Genomic DNA, 21,050 nt, shown 5'->3' on the forward strand with positions numbered 1-21,050 from the left:
CCCTGGGGAATGAGAAAAGTCAAAGAGTCAATTTTTTGGCAACTTGTAGGCTTCTAGCTTGTAGAATGTGGAGGGTAAGAATCATCCCATGTAACCAGCACTTTCTGCTTAGACCCCAAGGTGAAGTTCATTCTGCTAGACAGCAAGCTGCAAGGCTGACCTGCTACCTGCTTCTGAAGACAGCAGCTGTGGTTTGTATGAGGGCAGACTTCCTGGTTTACAAACCACTTGTGTTTTCTTATTTGATTTGATCCTCACAACCACTCTGGGGGGTAGGCATCATTATCTTATGTTAGGATGAGAAAACCAAGGCACCAAAGCAGTTGGCCAAGGTCCCAGCTAGAGAACAGCATCCCTCTCTTTGCCAACAGATTTGCTCAGGTATGATCATCTGGCCATGTTGCTGTCCCCGCTGGCTCTCTAGTTCTTTTCCCTACCTTTCTCTCCAGCCCCTAGAAGCAGTGACTTCAGGAACTAACCCTTACCCTCTCTCCTATCTGTCTTCCCATATCCAGTGGGCCATGTCATAAGTGTGTGCTCAGGCTCAGAACCTGTGTGTTTGCACAAACTGTAGCATTTTCCAATCTGCTGTACTTTACTCCAGACCCCCTCCAACAGCCTTTATCCACTATCAGTATGATCTGGTTTGCATACAGATCTGAGTATAATAATTCCTTTGCTACCACAATATTCAGAGCCAGCATATTGCCCTGTGATGTGGTCAAATGTCATTGTCATCCAAACAAGTCTAGAATGTGGCTCAATTCAGGAAAGCTGGTGATAAGCAAAGAGCTCTGCACAGCTGATGAAGTGTCACCATTCCTTAGCATGTGTCCTCATGCTTTGGGGATTAATGTAAAAATAAACATCTCCTAATTTTCTGCCCCAGTGTGGTTGAATTTATCTCAAAGTTGTGCTTTTTAGCTAGGTTCAGTGGTACATGCCTCTAATCTGAGTACCTGGGAGGCCAAGACAGGAGAATATTAAGTTCAAGGCCAGTCTTAACAACTTATCGGAGCAGTCAGCAACTTAGCAAGACCCTGTTTCAGAATAAAATAAAAAATAAAATTTAGGCCTAGGGGTGTAGATTGGAGGTAGAAGACCTCTAAGTTCAATCTCTACAAACACACACACACACACACACACACACAATGCCATGCTTCTTAAGCAATTATATTTGTGTATCAGAATCACATGTGGCAGTGTGCTTAGTTGTAACTCAAAGCCACAAGATAAATATTACTCATCTTCCTGGAACTTCAATTTGACTTTTTTAAATGAAAGGAAGTACACATACACACCACACTCATTCATATATATGTATACGTATCTGTATTAAAATTTAAATATATTTTATGGAAAAAAATGATTGCATTCATTTCTCCTGTGGACCACTTCAGATTATACCCTTGGGATATATAGATATTTTTTCTCTACTCCTAACTGCGGTAAAAGTTTTAAAGTACTGTTTTAGTATATCCTCTTCACCATGTAGTAGGAGGCTTGTCACCATTAGCTAGAGCTATTTCATGGAGTGAATTACATGTTACAGTTCCCACTTATCTGTGAGTAAGGTGTGTTTAGGTTTTTTTTTTTTTTTTTTTTTTTTTCCTGTGTGTGTGGTACTGGGGTGGAACCCAGGGGCAGGCCTCCAGGCTATACTCCCAGACCTACTTTATATTTTATTTATATTTTATTTGGAAACAGGGTCTCGCTAAGTTGCTGAGAGCCTCACTGAGTAGCTGAGGCTGGCTTCGAACCTGTGCGATCCTCCTGTCTCAGCCTCCCAAACCCGGGGATTACAAGTGTGCGCCACCACGCCCGGCTAGGGTGTGTTTAGTTTTAATGCTGAATCTATGATTCATTCTAATAAAAATTTACAGAGGCACTCACACAGGCACTAGGCACCTCTATTCATTATCAAATTCTACTCATAATACTGCTACAGAAAGGAGCTTAATCCCCATTTTCAGAATGAGGACACCGCTCTGGAGACAGTGTTGCATACTCAGCCAAACAGAAAGTTGGATTTCAACTCATGTCCTTCTGACTACAAAGCTGGATTCTGTCACCTACACTGCCCTGCCTCCTTAGGCACTCCTATTTGTTTTTTTCGCAAAGCAGAAATGATGTTCAAGATTCAATATTTGTAACCTCCAGCCTTAAAAGATAACTTAAAAACATATACTGAAGAATCACCCATATTTTATAGGATCATATGCTGTATGATATGTCACCGCAATTTAGTATGGAACATTGTTATTTTAAGTCAGGAATTTGCAGAAAGAGGATCAAAGCATTTCATTTTCTTTCTGAAGACTAAATTCCAATGTCAAACAAATTAAGAACGCAATAAATTAGGAGTTAATCTATGCCCCACAACCATATGCTCAAGTGACAACTTCAAAACAAATTTTCAAACCATTTGTAAAAAGAAAATCTGTTAGCTTGGAATGCGTGTAAGCAAGCTTTAAAAGGATATAACCTCTCCTATTCCACATGGTAGAATGAGCAGTATCATGAAAAAATATGTTCATTTTAATTTTTCCTTGTCTAATTTACTTTGTCCTGAAAGATGCTCCAGGTAGTGAGCACATTTGACCCTTTATTGGGACCAGTTGCAAAAGAGACATCACAACTCGCCTGGCCATTTCTTTCTCTTTTGAGTGTTCACTGTCTCCAGGAGCTTTGGATCATGGAAGTCATGAGGACCATCAAAGGAAAACAGCCTGAATGCAAACATCAAAGCCTCAGATCGAAATCCTGTGAAGTATGATTGTGTTCTGAGTTGTTGGAAAGGAAAACCTAGATTCCAAAATAATTATAGTAAAATAATAATCCAAAAAAGTAAAATCTCATATAACTAAGACATGTTCTACTTGAGAATATATTTCAGTTACATTATGGCACTAACTACCAAAATACAACTACCAGCACTACTCATGGAAAAAGTATCTGAAAATTGTCCTTTTTTCAATTTTTCAATTTTTTTTTTGGTGGTACTGGGAGTGGAACCCAGAGGCTTTCTACCTCTGGATTATACTCCCAGACCTATTTTATACTTTATTTGGAAACAGGGTCTCACTAAGTTGCTGAGAACCTCACTAAGTAGCTGAGGCTGGCTTCGAACCTGTGCGATCCTCCTGTCTCAGCCTCCCAAGAGCAGGGATTACAAGCGTGCGTCACCACGCCTGGCTTTGTCCTATCTTTTTTTAAACAAAAATATAAGTAGATATTGACTAAGACCTTCTTTCTCAGAAATTTCAAAGCATTTACAGAAAGCATATAGAATTACATATTTATTTAGATTACATTAAGTATATTTTGAGGAAAATGAACAGTTCTCAAATAGTAACAAGACTTTCTAGGCAAAAAGAAAAAAAAAATGAAAAAGCCCTTTCCCCTTCTCCTTCTCCTTCTCCTTTTTCTTCTTTCTTTTTATTTTCAGTACTAGGGATTGAACTCAGGGTCATTTTACCTCCAAGCTACACCTACAACTCTATTTCTTTATTCTTTAGTTTTGAAATAGGGTCTCACTAAGTTGCAGAGGGCCTCACTAAGTAGCTGATGCTGGCCATGAACCTGTGATTCTCCTGTCTCAGCCGCCCAAGTACTGGGATTACAAGCATGTGCCACCACACCCAGCTTCTTCTTTCTTGAAATGGCTCAGTGAGTCAACTCTCTTAAGAAGAAAAGTGAAAGAAATAAGAGGACATGGTCTCATATTTTAAAGCAAAAAACACAAGTAGACTATGGAGTAGAATAATCAAGGAAGTCAAATTTTAGGTTGATTTTGACTTCTTTTTAAACTGGTTTGAGTCTTTTCCTCAAATTAGAAGTGCATATCCATGAAAATATACTATAGCTATAAAATAATCTTAATTTAAACCATATTCTTTGTACTTTGTAAATGGACTGGCTCACAGGTTTCTAATAAGGTATTTTACTTCCCCACTTTGTTTTTCTGATAATCCTATCCCATCCTCACTCCTAATCCCAAAGTATCCAAGAGAATAGTTACTGGGGTATAGGGTGAGCAGTGTCTATAAAAACAAAAGACTGTTCCCAGCACAATTCTTTTGTTGTTGTTAGAAAAAAAAAAAACCACATTTGTTTACTAATAAAAAGGATGATCCTAGATAAACCAATATCCTGACAGAGTTGTATAAATGTCTGTGATAAAGACTGTTGAACATAGAACTGACAGAACTAGGGGGGAAATGTGAAAATTTGCTCACTGAACTGGGCTTGTTCATTCTTGAAGCTGGTTCCTATGATTATGGAATTTTTCTTCTACTTTTCCATAGACCTGAGTACAGATGGCGCCGCTCATAATGGAGTCCACCACTAACTTCCATCTCTCAGTTTTCTTGCTGATGTGCTTTCCTTCTCATCCCATTCCTGATGTTGAACCCGTGAGCCAACTGACAAGTTGTAGACGGCCTGAGGTTTTTCTGCCCTGAGCTGGTTTCTTTAAATGTCCCTCCCAAGGTAAAAGAAAGCTAAGTTGTTTTAAAAGTGCTCTCAGTTTTTATGGTGAGGTTTTTGTCATCACAAGTGCTGACACACTGGATTAGCACTGCACCTAATTTTCATAGAACTACTCACGCTCTTGCTTCCTTCATGTCTTCATCAAGCCTGTGCTGTCCACCTGGAGTCATCTTCCTTCCAACTGCTGAGCGGTGACCATGTGAGCGTGGGCAGGTGAGCCAGTGAGGACAGCAGGGGCCAGCACAGGAAGATTGTGTCCCAGCATAATTTTCTTTTTTATTTTATTGGTGCATTATAATTATACATTGTATTGGGATTTATTGTGATTTCCTCATACGTGCCCATAAGATCATCTAGTAAATTTAGTTTCCCAGTCCTTTTCCTCTATTCCTCCCTCTCCCTCATCCCCTTCCTCTACTTTACAGGTCTCCCTTCTGATTTTATGAGAGCGCCCCTTTTTCCTCCTTTATATTCTACATATGAGAAATAAAAAAATATGACTTTCTGAAACTGGTTTATTTCCAGTCTTAACATAATGTTCTCCGGTTCCATCCATTTTCCTGCAAATGACATAATTTGTTCTTCTTAATGGCTAAGTAAAACTGTGCTGTGTATACGTACCAAATTTTCTCTATCCATTCATCTGTTGACAAATATTTAAGCTCATTTAATAGTTTGGCTACTGTAAATTGTGCTGCTATAAACATAGTTATGCATGCATTATTATAGTCTGCAAATATACATTCTTTTGGATAAATACTGAGGATTGGTATAGCTGGGTCATATGGCAGCACTTTCATACCTAGTTCTTTGAGAACCCTCCATTCTGATTGCTATAGGGATTGTGCTAATTTACATTCCCACCAACAGTATACAAGTGTTCTTTTTGCCCCACTTCCTCACCAACATTTATTACTATTTGTATTCTAGAGTACTGCCATTCTAGTTGGAGGGAGATGAAATGTTAGTTGGGGAATTGATTTGCATTTACCTGATCCCAGCCCAATTCTAACACCTATTAACATCTATACCTATCACACTTGTGTAAAGAAAAACATCACAATTGAAAGCAATTGTGTTCTAGGTAAGAAATCCATTCTGAAATATGGATATATTATAGAAGCCTATACAAATGGCTACCTATTTACATCTGTAAAAGTAGACAGAAAGTCTATAATTTCTTATGTTTCTGGGGCTGAGATTTCTTTCTCTGTCTAGACCTTGGGCTCCTCATTTACATCACTACTTATGTAGCTTTTAATAAAAAGGTATATAGATGGTTAGTGTTGATTAAATCATGTGATGTTTCTCAGACATAAAATATAATCTGTAAAATATGCACTTGTTATGTTTACATCCAAAAGTATAAGCGACAGTTTTTGAAAGACTGATTTGGTGGTACACACCTGTAATTCCAGCTGCTTGGGATGCTGAGGCAGGAGGATCAGAAGTTCAAGGATACCCCTGCAACTTAGCCAGATCATGTCTCAAAATAAAAAATAAAAAGGTCTAGGGATGTAGCTCAGCGGAAGAGTGCCCCTGGGTTTAATCTTCAGTACCACAAAAGGAAAAACAAAACAAAGACTGATTTTTACAATATTAAAAGCAGTTACTTGTCCAATATCTTCCCAAACTGAAAGGGAATAAAGTTAGACAAAAAAATTTAAAACAATGTGTGTTATTTATACTTGTGAACACCGGATGGGTATTAGAATAAGTAAAAGAAAAAAAGGTTACCTTTTGATGTGAGTTGATTCTGAAAGAGATTATTAATCATCACTACAAAGACATCTTTCTAAACATGCATTTTAACGGGGAAAGTATAGAAAAAGATATTCCAAGTGGGGTGTGGTGGCACAGGATTGTAATCCCAGCATTCAGGAAGCTGAGACCGAAGGATCGCAGTTCGCGGACAGCCTCAGTTACTTAGTGAGGTCCTCTGCAACTTAGTGAGACCCTGTTTCAAATTAAAAAGAAAAAAAAAATAGGGCAGGGGTAGAGCTTGGAGGTCGAATGCCTTGGGTTCCATCCCCAGACTCACCTCCCCACAAAAAAAGAACAAGTTATTCCAGATAAAACCTTTCTATTTCACTATTGACCAATCTGCTCTAATTGCCAACTATCATTTCAAAAGAAAAAACACTGTCTACTAATTCCATTGTTGTTTAGAATGTTTAGAAGTATTAAAATAGTAAGCTTAGGTGATAGAACTAATAAATGATATGTAAAGATAAGCCCTGGCTCTAAGCACATATTATTTGCTAAATAGTCCTCCTCTACACCAAGCTTTAAACTAGAATTCTTCCAGTTAATACTCCAAACTCTTCTCATATCTATTGTCTTTTATGGCTATCTGCTCAGGACCATTATTCATTGGAGAGTGATGTATCAGGAAAGAATAACACACACACGTAAACTGCATTTTCAAATTTAGTAAGATATGGATGCATTTTTTACAAGCAAAATCTTTAATAATATCGTCAAAATTGATTCTATTTCTTAAAATAAAGACTGGTCTACAGTATGTGATTTTTAAATATAATTTCTAGCAATAGGAATACAGGGTATAGGTATCTACTCTAGTTCCCTATAGAAAATTTTAAGAAATGTAAATGCAACACATTTCTGACATGTCAAAATGTCAATTAGAAAGCTGGGCATGGTGACATGCACTTATTATCCTAGTACTTGGGAGGCTGAGACAGGAGGATCACAGGTTTGTGACCAGTCTCAGCTACTTACTGAGGCCCTCTGCAACTTAGTGAGACTTTGTTTCAAAATAAAGAATAGCCGGGGCTTGGTGGGGCATGCTTGTAATCCCCATGCTTGGGAGGCTGAGACAGGAGTATTATGCTGGTTCGAAGCCAGCCTCTACTGGTTTAAGAGACCCTGTTTCCAAAAAAAATTCTGGGAGTGTAGCCCAGAGGTAGAAGGCCCCTGAGTTCCATCTCCAGTACCACCAAGACAAAAAAAAAAAAAAAAAAAAGAATAAAAATAGGGCTAGGGGTGTAGCTTTGATATAGAATGCCCCTAAATTTAATCCCCAGTACTGCAAAAAAGTCAATTATAATATTTATTATCACAGAAATTAATTTTATATAAGGCAGTTTTATAAAACAACTGTTGCAAATTTGTTAAAACTCAACACGTATATGTTAAGGCATGCAAAATATTTAAGTAAAGTTTATAGAACTATGAGAATCATTCTGCTATTTTAAATGATTCTAGTGGCTTAGAATAGTAATGCCTTTGCTTTTATGACATATGGTTAATCATATCTATGACTTACTTGATGTAAACTCCTTGGTCAAAGTATAATTGATAATTATAGTAATGAGAAAATGTGATTAGCTCTTCTGAGAACACAAAGAAGGGGAGAAAAAGAGTGGAAGCAATTCATATTAACTTCAGGGCTCTGATTTATAAACATGAAAACCTCAAATTAACACAAAAGTTAATAGAAAACTGTAAGTAGGGGAGAGGCAAAATGAAGAAATATCATTCTATTCCAAATTATCATATTATAATTAGTAGAAATTAATTCAGTTATTACTCTAAAGTAACTATATTTATATGTACATAAATATGCAAGCTCATTTTAACATTTTTAGCCAAAAAGAGTGTAAATTGGTCTCATGACCAAGGAAATGACTAAATTTGAAACTCTCTTTACTGGGTATAAGATCAAATTAATAATGTTTGTTTTTTAAATATTTTATTGGTGCATTGTAGTCATACATCTTAATTGGGTACAGGGTGGTAGAATAGGAGTATAGCCTGGAGGTAGGAAACCTCTGGGTTCTACCCCCCAGTACCACAAAAAAGAAAAATAAAAAAAAATATTTTACATTAGAAAAATAAGCTGGGCATGGTGGCACATGTGTGTAATCCCAGTACTTAGGAGGCTGAGACAGGAGGATCACAGGTTTGTGACTAGCTTCATCTATTTATTGAGGTCCTCTGCAACTTAGTGAGACCCTCTTTAAAAAAAAGAATTTTAAAAATGGGGCTGGGGGAGTAGCTCAGAGGCAGAATGCCCCTGAGTTCAACCCTCAGTACCACAAAAAAGAAAAAAAAATCTTTTCATTCCATATTTGGGTCTAGGAACTTTTATGTTTATATCGTTTCATGTCATGTCTTTGTATAGAATGGAAAATCTTGGAAAACTGCTCAAATTGTAAACCTGGATATGATGCAGTATTCAGGAAGATAAATGCAAGCAGCAAAATTCCAGGATGAGATAATAATATATTATGTTCTTAGAGCTTCATCTCTCAGGTGCACGAAGCATTTCCTAAACTTTAGTTAAGCCTCCAGCCATCCTGCCAAGTAAATACTATAATACCCATTTAACAGATGGGCAGAGAAAAAAAACACCCGCCCCAGTTCACATGGCTGATTATTACCCAAAGTGGTCCTTCTGAGCCCTCTGGCCTCCCTTAGGAACTACAGTCTTCAGAAGCATGTCAGATGACTTCTCACCTTCAGCCTCTAAATAATCATTGCTCTTATTTAATACAATTTGTAAATCATTTAAAGAAAAAAGTCTTTTGAAAAAATCCTCACGACTCAGTATATCTTTTATAAAATCTGGTGTAGATAACGCAGGTTCAACAGTATAGAAAGAAAATCAAAAGTAAAAACCTAGACAATAACCCAGGAAGAGTTTGTTTTATTGAAAAAATATGAAATTTCAATATTACGTCTGCATAAAACATATCAATTTTAGGTCTCCTATTTTCAGACCTTTCTGATACAATAACAAGGTGATAAGTTATAATGCTCATTATCAGATTAAAATAAAACGAGAAGATTCATTCTATTTGTGAAGCGAGAATATTTTAAACTTCGCCTCACAATAAATTAGATTTATGGTCTCTGGCTTTCTTTTAAATTTCAGCCCAGTGGAGCCTGAAGATAAAGTCACAATCATTGTTAAATAACAGCAGAGAGGTATCTACTAAGATCATTACCTTTAGGCCTCTATATAGATAATGACAGGGTTCCTTATTCTAAAAATGATTCCATGTCTACAACAAATCTACAGGGCTTCATACAGTCTAACATTTATTTAGTTTTTTATTCTATAATAAATTCTTTAACTTAGAAGGATTAGAAGATCGTGGGCAGAAAAGCTACCTTATCTCAAGTTTCCTCTAGGTCACAGTAACCTAAGCAAATCTGCTAATTGCCATTGATATGAAGTCACAAGGCTTTATTTTATATGCAGTTGCTTTTACTCATTAAATGATAGCTGATTGAAAAAATACTCTTCATGAGAAACTGTATTTGCTATTCCTCAAAGAGGGTGGGAACTCTTGTGCAGACTTGACCACACTGTGGAAATGGCTAATTCTGGAGGGGGATGCAAACAGGAGGAGACGGTGCAAAGCTCATCGATGGGAATACACGGGAAGCAAGGATCCCACGATAAACAGCACACAGCATTCAAGGATGACTTTAAGTACATATTCATTTTAAGAGATCTCTGTTTACCTTAATGATACACTGTATTTTTCTTGAGTCATTAAAAAATTCTTATGACATTATTCTCTGTTTATGCATCAATTTTCAAGTGATTTTTGTTCCACAACACTCTCTATGTGCCAATTAAAAATAAACCATCAGTTAGTAAGCTGAGAAAATTGATTTGGAGCTCTTTAAATCTCAGTGCCCTTTTCTGATTACAGCTTTGGTTAATTTTAGAGTTAAGTTATAGAGTTCTATAAATTCTCTAATGATAAGAACAGAAACAAATAAAATATTTGACCAAGTACCCAACACTATGTTACCATCAGAAATTTTTATAAACATAAAATATTATAGACATAAGACAGTAGGAAGGGTCTTTACCGTTAAGAATAAATGGTAAAAAATATATCATGGTAATGTATTGCTCAGTGAAATATTGCAAAGTTTTAGTCTGTATCTCTTTTGAAAGGGATAGAGAATTATTACTGTTGAATGAAACACACCTACTAGTGAGCCTTCCCTAGGACACTTGCTGAAACTTGCAGCTTTTATTTAAACTTCCATCCTCCCTTGTCATGGTTAGCACATTGCACTGGATGGCATTCGGCCTGCTTACTGTTTTCTTTGGCCAATAGTGTGTTATCACTTAAACAAAAAATTAGTATTACCACTTAAAGATCTGGAGACATCCCATGCAAATCCAGGTTTCTAGTTGCTTTTTGAAAATCCATCTTATAATGCTAGACTGCCATTCCCCGAGGATAGCAGGCTGGGGTCCTAAGCAGATGACCCTGGGGGCAGGCAGTGCAGGCTCCTCCAGCCACCCTGCGTTCCACTCACTGCTTAGCCCACTCGTGCAGCCTCGTTGTCCCTGGGTACCTGAACTTTCTCCCTCAGAGGCAGCCTACTACTAATCAAAGTGACTTGTCGGATGTGGGGGCCTGATGATCTGATTCTCTATCTTGACGAAAATATCCGCTGTACGGATAACAAATTAATATGCACAAGGTTATTATTTTTTCTTCATCATGGGAGGGATTCAGAAAGGCATCTCTATATGTATCACAGGTGTTTTATAAAAAAGCCATGGCAAGAGCTGTAAATAACCTCAGTCTGAGCAAATATATCACTGCCACTGATTAATGATTTCTTTCCTGTCCTTCACCATTGAAATCGAATAGCCACACACTTGATCAAGCCCTATGTAGGGCTCAAACTTTGAGAGGAGAAGTCATCCTTTTTTATTTTTATTTTTTTGGCAGTGCTGAGGAGTCAACGCAAAGCCTTGCATATACCAAGCCTGTGCTTTGCCACTGAGCAACATCTCCAGCTCAGAAGTGCTTTCGTGCTTCCTTTGTGAAAGGAAGCCGATAAATCATATTTACCACCGAAAGGGTTGTCTGTACATCGTCCTTTGATGGGCTATTCTTAAGAGACAACATTCCAGAGTGCCACGCAATGGGCTGGCTTGCATTGGATTTCTGCAGAGCTGGCAGCCTTTTTCTGAAAGTCTTACATTACAGGTAACCTGATGACAGGGAGGGTGGGCCTTGGGCGAGCATCTCAGCCCCAGCCCGCCTGCCTACAGAGCCAAGGGGAGAAGTTTGCAAGACTGTGACAATGTGCTGGGATCCATGGAACTCTCCTGGGAACAGGCTGTTCCCCTTTCAAATGACACCTCCCTAATCTCTCCACTTGCTCAAGTCAGATTCTTCAAAGCTCTGAACATGACGGGAGTCTGGCATGATTAGGAGAGGTGAAGGAAAATTGCTCTCTGTAAACCATGGCTAGAGGCAGAAGGGACCAAACTGATGGGCAGTTAAGAGTCAGGGTCAGGCCAGGCGTGGTGGCACATGCTTGTAATCCCAGCACTTGGAGGCAGAGACTGGAGGAGCGCGGTTCTCAGACAGCCTCAGCTACTTAGCGAGGCCCTTCGTAACTCAGTGAAACCCTGTTTCAAAAATAAAAAGACTAAAAAGTAGGGCTGGAGTTGTAGCTTGGAGGTACAATGCCTCTAGGTTCCATCCCCAGTACCGCAAAAAAAAAAAAAAAAAAGTCAAGGTCAGAAATGAGGGATATTATTTGAAACTACAATGGCTTCCATCTTTATCAAGGGCCTACTATATGTCTGATGTTGTGCTCGGCTTGAAGTCAAACTGTCTGTCCTAATAGACCTTGACATTCATGACAAGAGAGAGACATAATAACAAAAAGGGATCCTTCATCCCCAATTCAGTGGTATTCCATCAGTCTCAACACAATAAAAATACAAAAAGCAAGCTGAGCACAGTGGTGTATGTCTACAATCCTAGTACTTGGGAGGCTGAGAGATGAGGATTGCAGGCTTCAGGCCAGCCTCAGCAACTTAGCAAGATCCACAGCAATTTAGCAAGACTCTTTTTCAAAATAAAATAAAAACATCAAAAAGGGCTGGGGTGTAGCTCAGAGTTAGAATGCCCCTGGGCTCAACTCCAAGTACTAAAAACCCTCCCCCAAACAAAACAAAATAAAACACAAAAAGCAAAAACCTTACGTGAGGATTTTCACACTGTGTTAATATAGTATGTTCTGTGTGCCAGGATATATATATATATATATATATATATATATATATATATATATTCAACAAAAACAAAAATTAAAATACAGTTTCAAATGATTAAAGGTGAATGAGGCCAATAATAAATACAGACATCTATATTCACGGAGTGGTATCATCACTGGAGTCTAGCACAGTGAAAGCACTTGGCCCTTAACACGGGAGTGCTCACCAGTCCTCTCAGTTCTCAAGTGGGGATAAAAGACTTCCCAACACCACCCACGGCATTTTACAGGTTTCTGCTTAATAGTCACACAGGATTTTGATAAAGATTTGTTACAATTTCCCGAACCTGTTCCCCACTGGTTTACATTGCTTTCACTAGTTTGTTACTGTAAATTAATATAAAGACTCTTCAATAAGCAAAGGCTGCTGTTATCCTTTATTTAACATGGTGAATATAAAAGGCAGCACCAAGCCAGGCATGGTGGCGCATGCTTGTAATCCCAGCATTGGGGAGGCTGAGACAGGAGGATCGCAGTTTGCGGACAGCCTCAGCTACTCAGGCCCTTTGAAACTCAGTGAGACCCTGTCTCAAAATAAAGAATAAGCCAGGTGTGCAGGTTCGATGCCAGCCACGCTGGCTTAAGATACCCTGTTTCCAAATAAAAATTAAAAAATAGGTCTGGGAGTGTAGCTGGAGGTAGAAGGGTTTCCAGGAACCCCAGTACCACCACACACAAGAAAGGAATACAAAATAGGGCTGGGGTGTAGCTCGGAGGTAGAATGCCCCTGGGTTCCATCGCCAGTACTGCAAAAATAAACAAATAAAAGACATCCCCATGCATAAAGCAGAGTTAAGTGAGGAATAAATATCTGAAGCACACAGGTCTTTGTTCTGGAACAAGCTCTTCCTCGCTGGCAAGGAGAGCTGGCATCTGCATGGGCAGGCCCAGGAGGCAGCTCAGCCAGCTGCAGGTCTGTATTCTGTTATCAACCTATGTCATCTATTCATATATTTGGATAGTGGATAGCATCAAAGTCCCTTGGGGCTGGGGTATGCATGCCAATGGCCCAAAAAATTACAGGAAAGAAAAAAGTAGTAGACATTTTACTTTCCATTCTGTCAAATTACTACTTGCTGTCCAATTGAACTCGTAAGGAAACTACAAAAGGATCCAAATCTGAACTCAGTGTAGACTTGTCTGCCTGTAACTAGCAAGGCACTCACAGGTACACTGATCGATTAGTCATGTAATCTTCAGGACAAGTAAAGTACAGCCATTCCCATTAGTAGATGAGAAAAGTGAGGTTCAGTAAGGTCTAGAGGGATTGAATTTGGAGGGGATATGATGCCAGTACATTTCAGAGTTGAAGCCTAAACTTACTTCTTGCCACTTACATAGTATAATTATTTCAATTGTCCCATGCCTGATGATTCCATCTACAATACTAGAACAGTAGTAGATGGTGCTAAGTGAAAGGTCTCTTTAACAAGTGTTAATTGTGGAAATGAGAAAATCTGAAACCAAATCTTACATTAAGTGTTAGTTCAGAGGATGTGTGTGTGTGTATAAAATAAAGAATATGAAAATTTTTATCACTCTTTATGTCTTTGGAAGTTTAAAATAAATTCCATATTTTTATAGAACTGGAGCCATCATCACATTTATTCTTTAAAATGTAGAAAGAGGCAAAGGAAAAATGCATATATACTTTAAATATGCTAGTTATATTTTGACAGTAATTCTGAGGGAAAAAACAGAAAAATTCAAAGGGAAAACTAGGCAGGGGATGATGACAAGTGATAAATGGCACTGAAAAGATCTTGTTTTTTGAATATCAGAAGGCTATGCAACAAGCATGGCTCACCCTAATGACAGCTGGTTCTGCTGTTTCTAATGGTGGGTAGTTCTAAAATGTAGCATTTCATTTTGAAAAATTGCTTTAAATGTATAGATGCCTAAGATATAGGTGCTGTCTAATATAGCACAAAAGTATAACTGGACAGAAGAAGCAAGCTCCATACTTGACAGGGTCTGCCTGTTCTGATGTGCCCTGACCTTTCAGCAGTCAAAAGGAGACGGTCTAGCTAGGACTGAGAAGAGACTTAAACCAGAATGATGGGACTTGGATTCCTCTTCCTCTTAGGCTAATGATTAGCCTTTGCAACTTTTATTTCTTGAAGTTTCCTCAGTTATACAAGTGGGGATAACAGATTTGGTTGTGAGGCTTGACTGAAATAAATATATGAGAAAATTCTTTTAAAAATGTTACACCTATGTATAAATGTAAGGATATATCATTTGATGTAAAGAATTAGATGATGCTGTGTACAAGACACAGGTGTCCATGACTAAGAACATCCCATCTTTTTAGGCAATCTCAGCAGCTACTAAGATAAGGGTTTAAGTGTCCTAGATTTAGAAGAAATGCAACAGAGCCTGAAATAAGCCTGCTTGTGAGCAAGGAACAGATTTAATAAATATATAAATACCATGTGATATACTAGTAGGATCCTTATTTTCTAAACCTACAGTATAAACAGTAGATAACTGAGCAGAAATCTAAGAGATGCAAAGCCACTTGACAAAGGTTACTCATGAATGGCAGGAAGCTTACTTGGTGAGAAGTTACTTCTTTCTAAACACTTTATATCCTGCTTATTCACGCTGTCATCTCACCTTCATAAAATAAAATAGTTTTCACTATTCTCTTTTTAATCTGATGCAAGCATTAAAGTCTAGAATGGTGAAGTGACTGACTAAGGTCACACAGATGATCAAGATGAGAATCCGTGTTTTTCTGTTCTCGATCAAGATTCTTTCCCCATTACCTAAATGCTTATGCCTATTTTCAAGGTAGTAATATTATTGATGTCATAAAGAAGAAAAAATTTATCAGTGTTCTATGACAAAATTCTTTATTTTCTTTCTAATTATTCATTTACGTAGAGACCCCCCCCAGCCCTTTTTTTGTGAGACAATTTACTTTTCTAAGAAATGAAATTGAGAAAGGATGGTTTAGGAGTATGCTCACTGCATCGACTTTTGACATTTCTGTTTGAAGAGGTAGAAAAGGAGGAAGGGAGAAATATTGATCTGTTATTATATTTCCAGCAAACATTACATATATGACTCTTAAACAGTTTTGAAAGAGAAGCAGTTAATCATTTAGGGACCTCAAAATAAGTGGGTTTGTCTGAGGGGATGGTTATAAGCAGAGTCCTGACCAGTAAACAAAACAGGGAGCTGTTAGCCTTGAAAATCAGTGGCTGTGAATGGCCAATTGGTGACCATTATACTAAGAGGTGTATATCCCATTTATAAAATAGTTTGTTCTTATGGCCCATCAACAAAATATTACTTAGACCAATCTAACAACTATTTAAGGTTACTCACCTGCAGTATCCATCTCTAGGATTTCAAATATAAAAGACACTAAAACTACTAAAAACTTATGACACAATGATAAGTAACATGAAGGAACATTGATGCTTAAGCTACTATATGTACTTAACTAATGAAATATAAATGGTTATAGAACTGCTTCTCAAACCATGAAAGAAAATCACAAATATAACTTATTTTTAGAAAATCTAGGGACATCCTGATGTGAAATGGTGGTAAAAGAAAAAGAGAAAAAAATACAACACAGAAAGGGGGAAAAGGGAAATCAGAAATAGACCAGCTACATAAAAGCATCGGTGACTGCAAGGTTGTCACGAATATTAATCTCCGTGTTCTTCGGCTTTTCTTACTAGGAAAGGAATTATAAGACTTGTCCTATCCACTTTGCCAAGCCAGGAGGTAAAAAAGAGAACAGATATGAAAAGATATTGGAACATAATAAAGACTATGAATGTAGATTACTTAATAAACTCCATACAGCTGAATTAAAGCAATAGTGAAGATATTATACATAGATAAAAATGAAAGAATATTTTCCAAAGATTCATATTTGTCCAAGAAAAAAAACTGTAAAAATAACTCTAAAGCAAATTTTAAATAAAGATACGTCGAAGCATTTCTATAATCCATGCCATAATAAACTATTTGATAGACATGGATGCCGCTTTGGTCTTGCGTATAACTGATTGATGAATGCTTTGTAGGTTTCTCCCCTTACATCTGAGTTTTATTCATGTTATAAAGTGTTACAAATAAACTATAAAGCAGAATTAACATTCTTTTTTAATTTTTAAAAAAATGTACATTCATTCTCATAGAAAAGTTACCTTTTCCCCCCAACATGTCTTTTTAGACCAACTCAGGTTTCTTATGAATAGTCGTAGAATCTACAATTTTTTTTCAAAATTTAACAAATATATACCCATCAATAAATTATGATTCACATTATAGAATCAATATGCATAAACATATTCATTCATTCTTTGCAAATGGGATCTTACTGTCATAATTTTTATCATATTGTATTCTTTCAATTTTAAGAAGTTACTTCTTAAAGTGACATTTACATTTGCCCAAAAGTGAGACTAGTAAACACCCCACATTCTGGAGACAATAAACACATATCCTATGATACTTCTCCTCGGCATGATGCTTTGTGTTCTTCTGATAACACTTCATACCTCATCACAGTGTGAAGCAGGCAAGAACACAGACAGGGGCTGGCATTGCTGGCTAGGAGCCAACTAGACCGCCAGGGTTCAGTTCCCAGACTGGGTAGGGCTTTTCCCATTAAAGGCACTTTCTCTCTCTCTAGTTCAATGTTAAATAATCAGAAACAAACTTTCCACCATTCAATGAGGAATCTCTAAATTGGAGTTGGTGGGAATCTTTGTAAGATGACAGGTGGGATCCTTGTACTTAGAGTAAGGGTTGATGGCAGTGTATGTCAGGCGCGCTTACCGTCCAGGTGGCTGACTTGGCTGTGCTAGACTGCTGAAAGGAAACGTCAAAGCTGTGTGGGCCCGGGTAGTCTGTATTCGAGGGGATGGCAGGAGATGGTGAAAGGGCATCGAAGGTAGAGCTGGGCTGCGCATATGGCGAGGGCGCCGTGACGCTGTTCTGCGCGTGATCTGTGTTGTAGGGGCTTGTGGATGAGGAGCCGTTCTGAATCTGCTGGTCCATGCTGTTCAGGAGCCCCAGGTTTGTGTACTGTGGCTGCAAAGACACCAGAAAGCCTGGTGTTAGTCATGGAAGCCACAGACCAGTGCTTCAAAAAAGTCTCTGTTTGGCACATGCATGCAACGGAGATCGACCTTCAGTGGACATGCTTTACATACAAAGTAAACCAGAAATTTGTGATATACTGAAACACCAAGAGAAGGAGTGTGTGTGTGTGTGTGTGTGTGTGTGTGTGTGTGTGTGTGTGGTGTCTGTGTCTCTGTGTGTGTTTTGTATTGATCTCAACAGTTCACATAGTTCTATGGCAGCCCTTAGTGGCTGGTATCCTCAAGTATCTGAAAGTATAGAATAGCTTATTCACAAGCTAGGCAAGTAGCTGCTTAGGAATTCTTTAAAATAAAGAAAGACTATTACTCCCTTTATTTATTTAATTATTTTTTGTAGGGTAGAGAAGTTATCAAATTCAGAATGAGAAAGACCACTTGACAGATGTAAGGAGGTTTAAGTATCAAATTGTTGTTCTATATGGGGCAAATTAGATGATCTTCAAATTACTTCTTAGTTTTATAATTTTAATTTCTATCCCACAGTACCAATCATGCCCACTCAGATCCCAAGGACCAGTTTCATAAGGACAGGAGGGGAATGGGTAGCAGGCTTAGGAAAACTGAACTATATGCTGTATTAATATTTGAGAATTTTCTGGCTATGTTGCCCAGGCTGGTCCCCAAATCATGGGCTCAAGTGATCTACTGGCCTCAGCCTCCTGTGTGGTTGGAACTGTGGGGAAGAACTCCTGAACCCAGTTTCAACCATGTATTTTAAAAGATAACATGCAATTATAGCACCCAAACCTGGTCCAATTAAAAAAAAAAATCTGTTCTTTTAGTACTTTATTCTTAAGTAGAGTAGAACATGTACACATAAAAGAAATACTATCTAGTTATGAATAGAACCCTGTGTTTGATGTAATTCAGGAGTCCTTTAGCTGAGAGAGCTCCATCAGTCAGATGCTTTTATGCCTTCTATCTGAATGGGCCAGCGCCCAGAATAAGTACTTAGTAAGATGTTTATGAAAACAATGAATTAATTTCTTTCCATTTTACCAGCAAAACAACTTTACTATATTACTACTAGAGAGGGAAAGTGACAAACATCAGTTAATAGGCAGAGTAGAAATTTTGAAACTAAACCCTTGGCACTGAGTCCAGGGCCATGTCAAGGCCATCACATATGGCAGCAGCCTGATCAGCTAAGAACCTATATAAGTTCTTAAACATAGTCACACTGAACACATCTCTAGAAAGGGCAGCAGTTTTCCCTTTGTAAAATTTTCTGACACATTGAAATCTCATTCCTTTTTTCTTCAAGCTAATGAAGTGGGGGGAAATCAAAAGCAAGAAGAGGAAGGCATCATAGTCGGTACATATTTTATAAAGAAAATAAGGAGGCTGGCTCTTCCACTGGAACATAACTCTACAGACTCAGGAAATCTAGGAAGAACAAACTCACAAAGTAATAGAGGCTTGGAGTTCATTTTTAATTTTAAACTTTAAGTATACTAAATCTCTTTTATTCAAATGCAATTCTTTCGCATGGGGAAGGGAAAGGGACTCTGCCATTCCATTCAGTCCAGAGAGCATCTGTCTAAATGTTAATGGGGTCGCAATGCACGCCCATCCCACTACATTCATGCATTCACATTCCAGGGCGAACACCACCTCCCCATTTGCTCTGCAAATAACAATTAATCTCCTTATACTTATCCCCATGCTGACAAGAGCAGCTGTTTGCCTTGCCTTTTTCCCCTCTGACTTCTACAGCCCCTACCCCTCTCCTATCCTCTGTCTTCAGCTTTCTCTCCTTTCAGGTGTGGCAAACTGCAGGTAGAACCACTAGGGGATGAAAAATAAGCCCCCAGGCAGATGCTGGTACAACGGTGCCCACACCCCTGCTGAACAGAAGCGCTTCAGTAACCAGGCCTGAGGCAACAGTCTGGGAAGGGGACTGAGAAGATGTTATTTGTGCACCAGTTAAGGGTCAGTATACAGAGCACTCCTGAACGTCCTGTAGGAATCAGATAATGCTCCCAAGGCACGTGCTTCCCCACAGCAGCACCATCAGGAAGGCAGCCATCCCTGACTAAAAGGACAAAGAGCCTGGCTGAGCAGGCAGTAAAATGACTGTTGGTCCACACCTCCTCCACCTCCTAGCTACTCAGGAGAAACTTCAGTTAATTGTGGGCTTGGATGAGAACAAAGAAACACGGGCCCTTTGAATTTCCCCCCAATACATTCATTCATGCATATATATATATATATAGTTTGGGGCCTGGCTTTAAAAGAGAGTGAGCAAACACACATTGATTCTCCAAGGACTTAAGAAAAAGGGAAATTCCATTTATCAAGGGGTCACAGAGGAGACCCGTGCAACTGTAGTGAGACTGAACATACTGGTGACAGAAAAGACCCAGGTTCCAGACCAGCCTCAGCAACTTAGGGAGACCCTGTTTCAAAATAAAAATAAAAAGAGCTGGGGTATAGTTTAGAGGTAGAATGCCCCTGGTTTCAATCCTAGTATCAAGAAAAAAATAATAATAAAAAAGAAAAAAGAAGCAGAAACTATATTCCAAATTTTATTAGAGCATAGTGGATGCTGATAGATTTACTTTTAAATGCTGTTCTTTTAAGTTCTATACAATTCCAGGTAAACTATTATACATAAAAACTACAGAATTTATTCCTAATGCTAATGCCTCGATTTATTTAATTTAAAGCTATATTTCTTAGTATTGGGCAAAAGTCAGCTTATTATCCAAAATAAAAATGGGAAAACACATTTCAAATGTAACTTTTTCCCAATTATACTTAAAGAAATAGAATTCATGTTTTATGTTTAGCATAAACACAACACTACTAAATTAGTTTGAAATGAACTCAAATAACAAATATACCAAAGTAAAACTGTATTTTAAAAAAATCTACTTAAGCCCCTGGAATCAATTTCCAGGAACACACACACACACACACACATACTCACAGAGTTTATAAAAAAAATTGGTAAGTCAAGCAGGGCGTGGTGGCACACACCTATAATCCTAGTACTTGGGAATCTAGTACTTGGGAACCTAGGATTATAGGTCTGACAGCAGCTTCAGCAACACAGCAAGACTCAGCAACCTAGTAAGACCTTATTTCAAAACACAAAGTAAAAAGGGATGGGGATATAAGTTGGAGGTAGAATCCCTCTGGGCTCAATCACCAGTACCACACAAACACACAAACTGGTAAGTGAAAAGCTTGCCATAGGTAAGTAACAGTTCTTTAGAAGTTATTTTTATTATTATTTTTATTTTTAAATTTTTGTACTTTTATTGGTGCATTTGAATTATGAAAGAGGTTTTTATTTGCTTATTTCTTTGATTGAAGAGAAATTGCATGGGTTGGCAGAGTCTATTG

General features: G+C 38.0%; 1 protein-coding gene across 9 annotated transcripts in view; it reads right to left on the reverse strand.

Annotated features, from left to right (window-relative positions):
• The window catches only part of TP63 (tumor protein p63), a gene marked incomplete at both ends in the record, with an annotated part of 218,555 nt that overhangs the window by 57,574 nt on the left and 139,931 nt on the right, over positions 1 to 21,050 (reverse strand). For 8 of the 9 annotated variants that reach the window (XM_080695815.1, XM_080695814.1, XM_080695817.1 and 5 more), the window contains one exon: positions 17,374 to 17,628. The exons of the other annotated variant lie outside the window; for it this stretch is intronic. In XM_080695815.1, the coding sequence (XP_080551941.1) occupies positions 17,374 to 17,628 (255 nt within the window). The remainder of the gene's footprint in view (positions 1 to 17,373; positions 17,629 to 21,050) is intronic. 9 annotated transcript variants of the gene reach the window in all.

This window comes from Muscardinus avellanarius (assembly GCF_963383645.1).
Source record: "Muscardinus avellanarius genome assembly, chromosome: 5".
NCBI lineage: Eukaryota > Metazoa > Chordata > Mammalia > Rodentia > Gliridae > Muscardinus > Muscardinus avellanarius.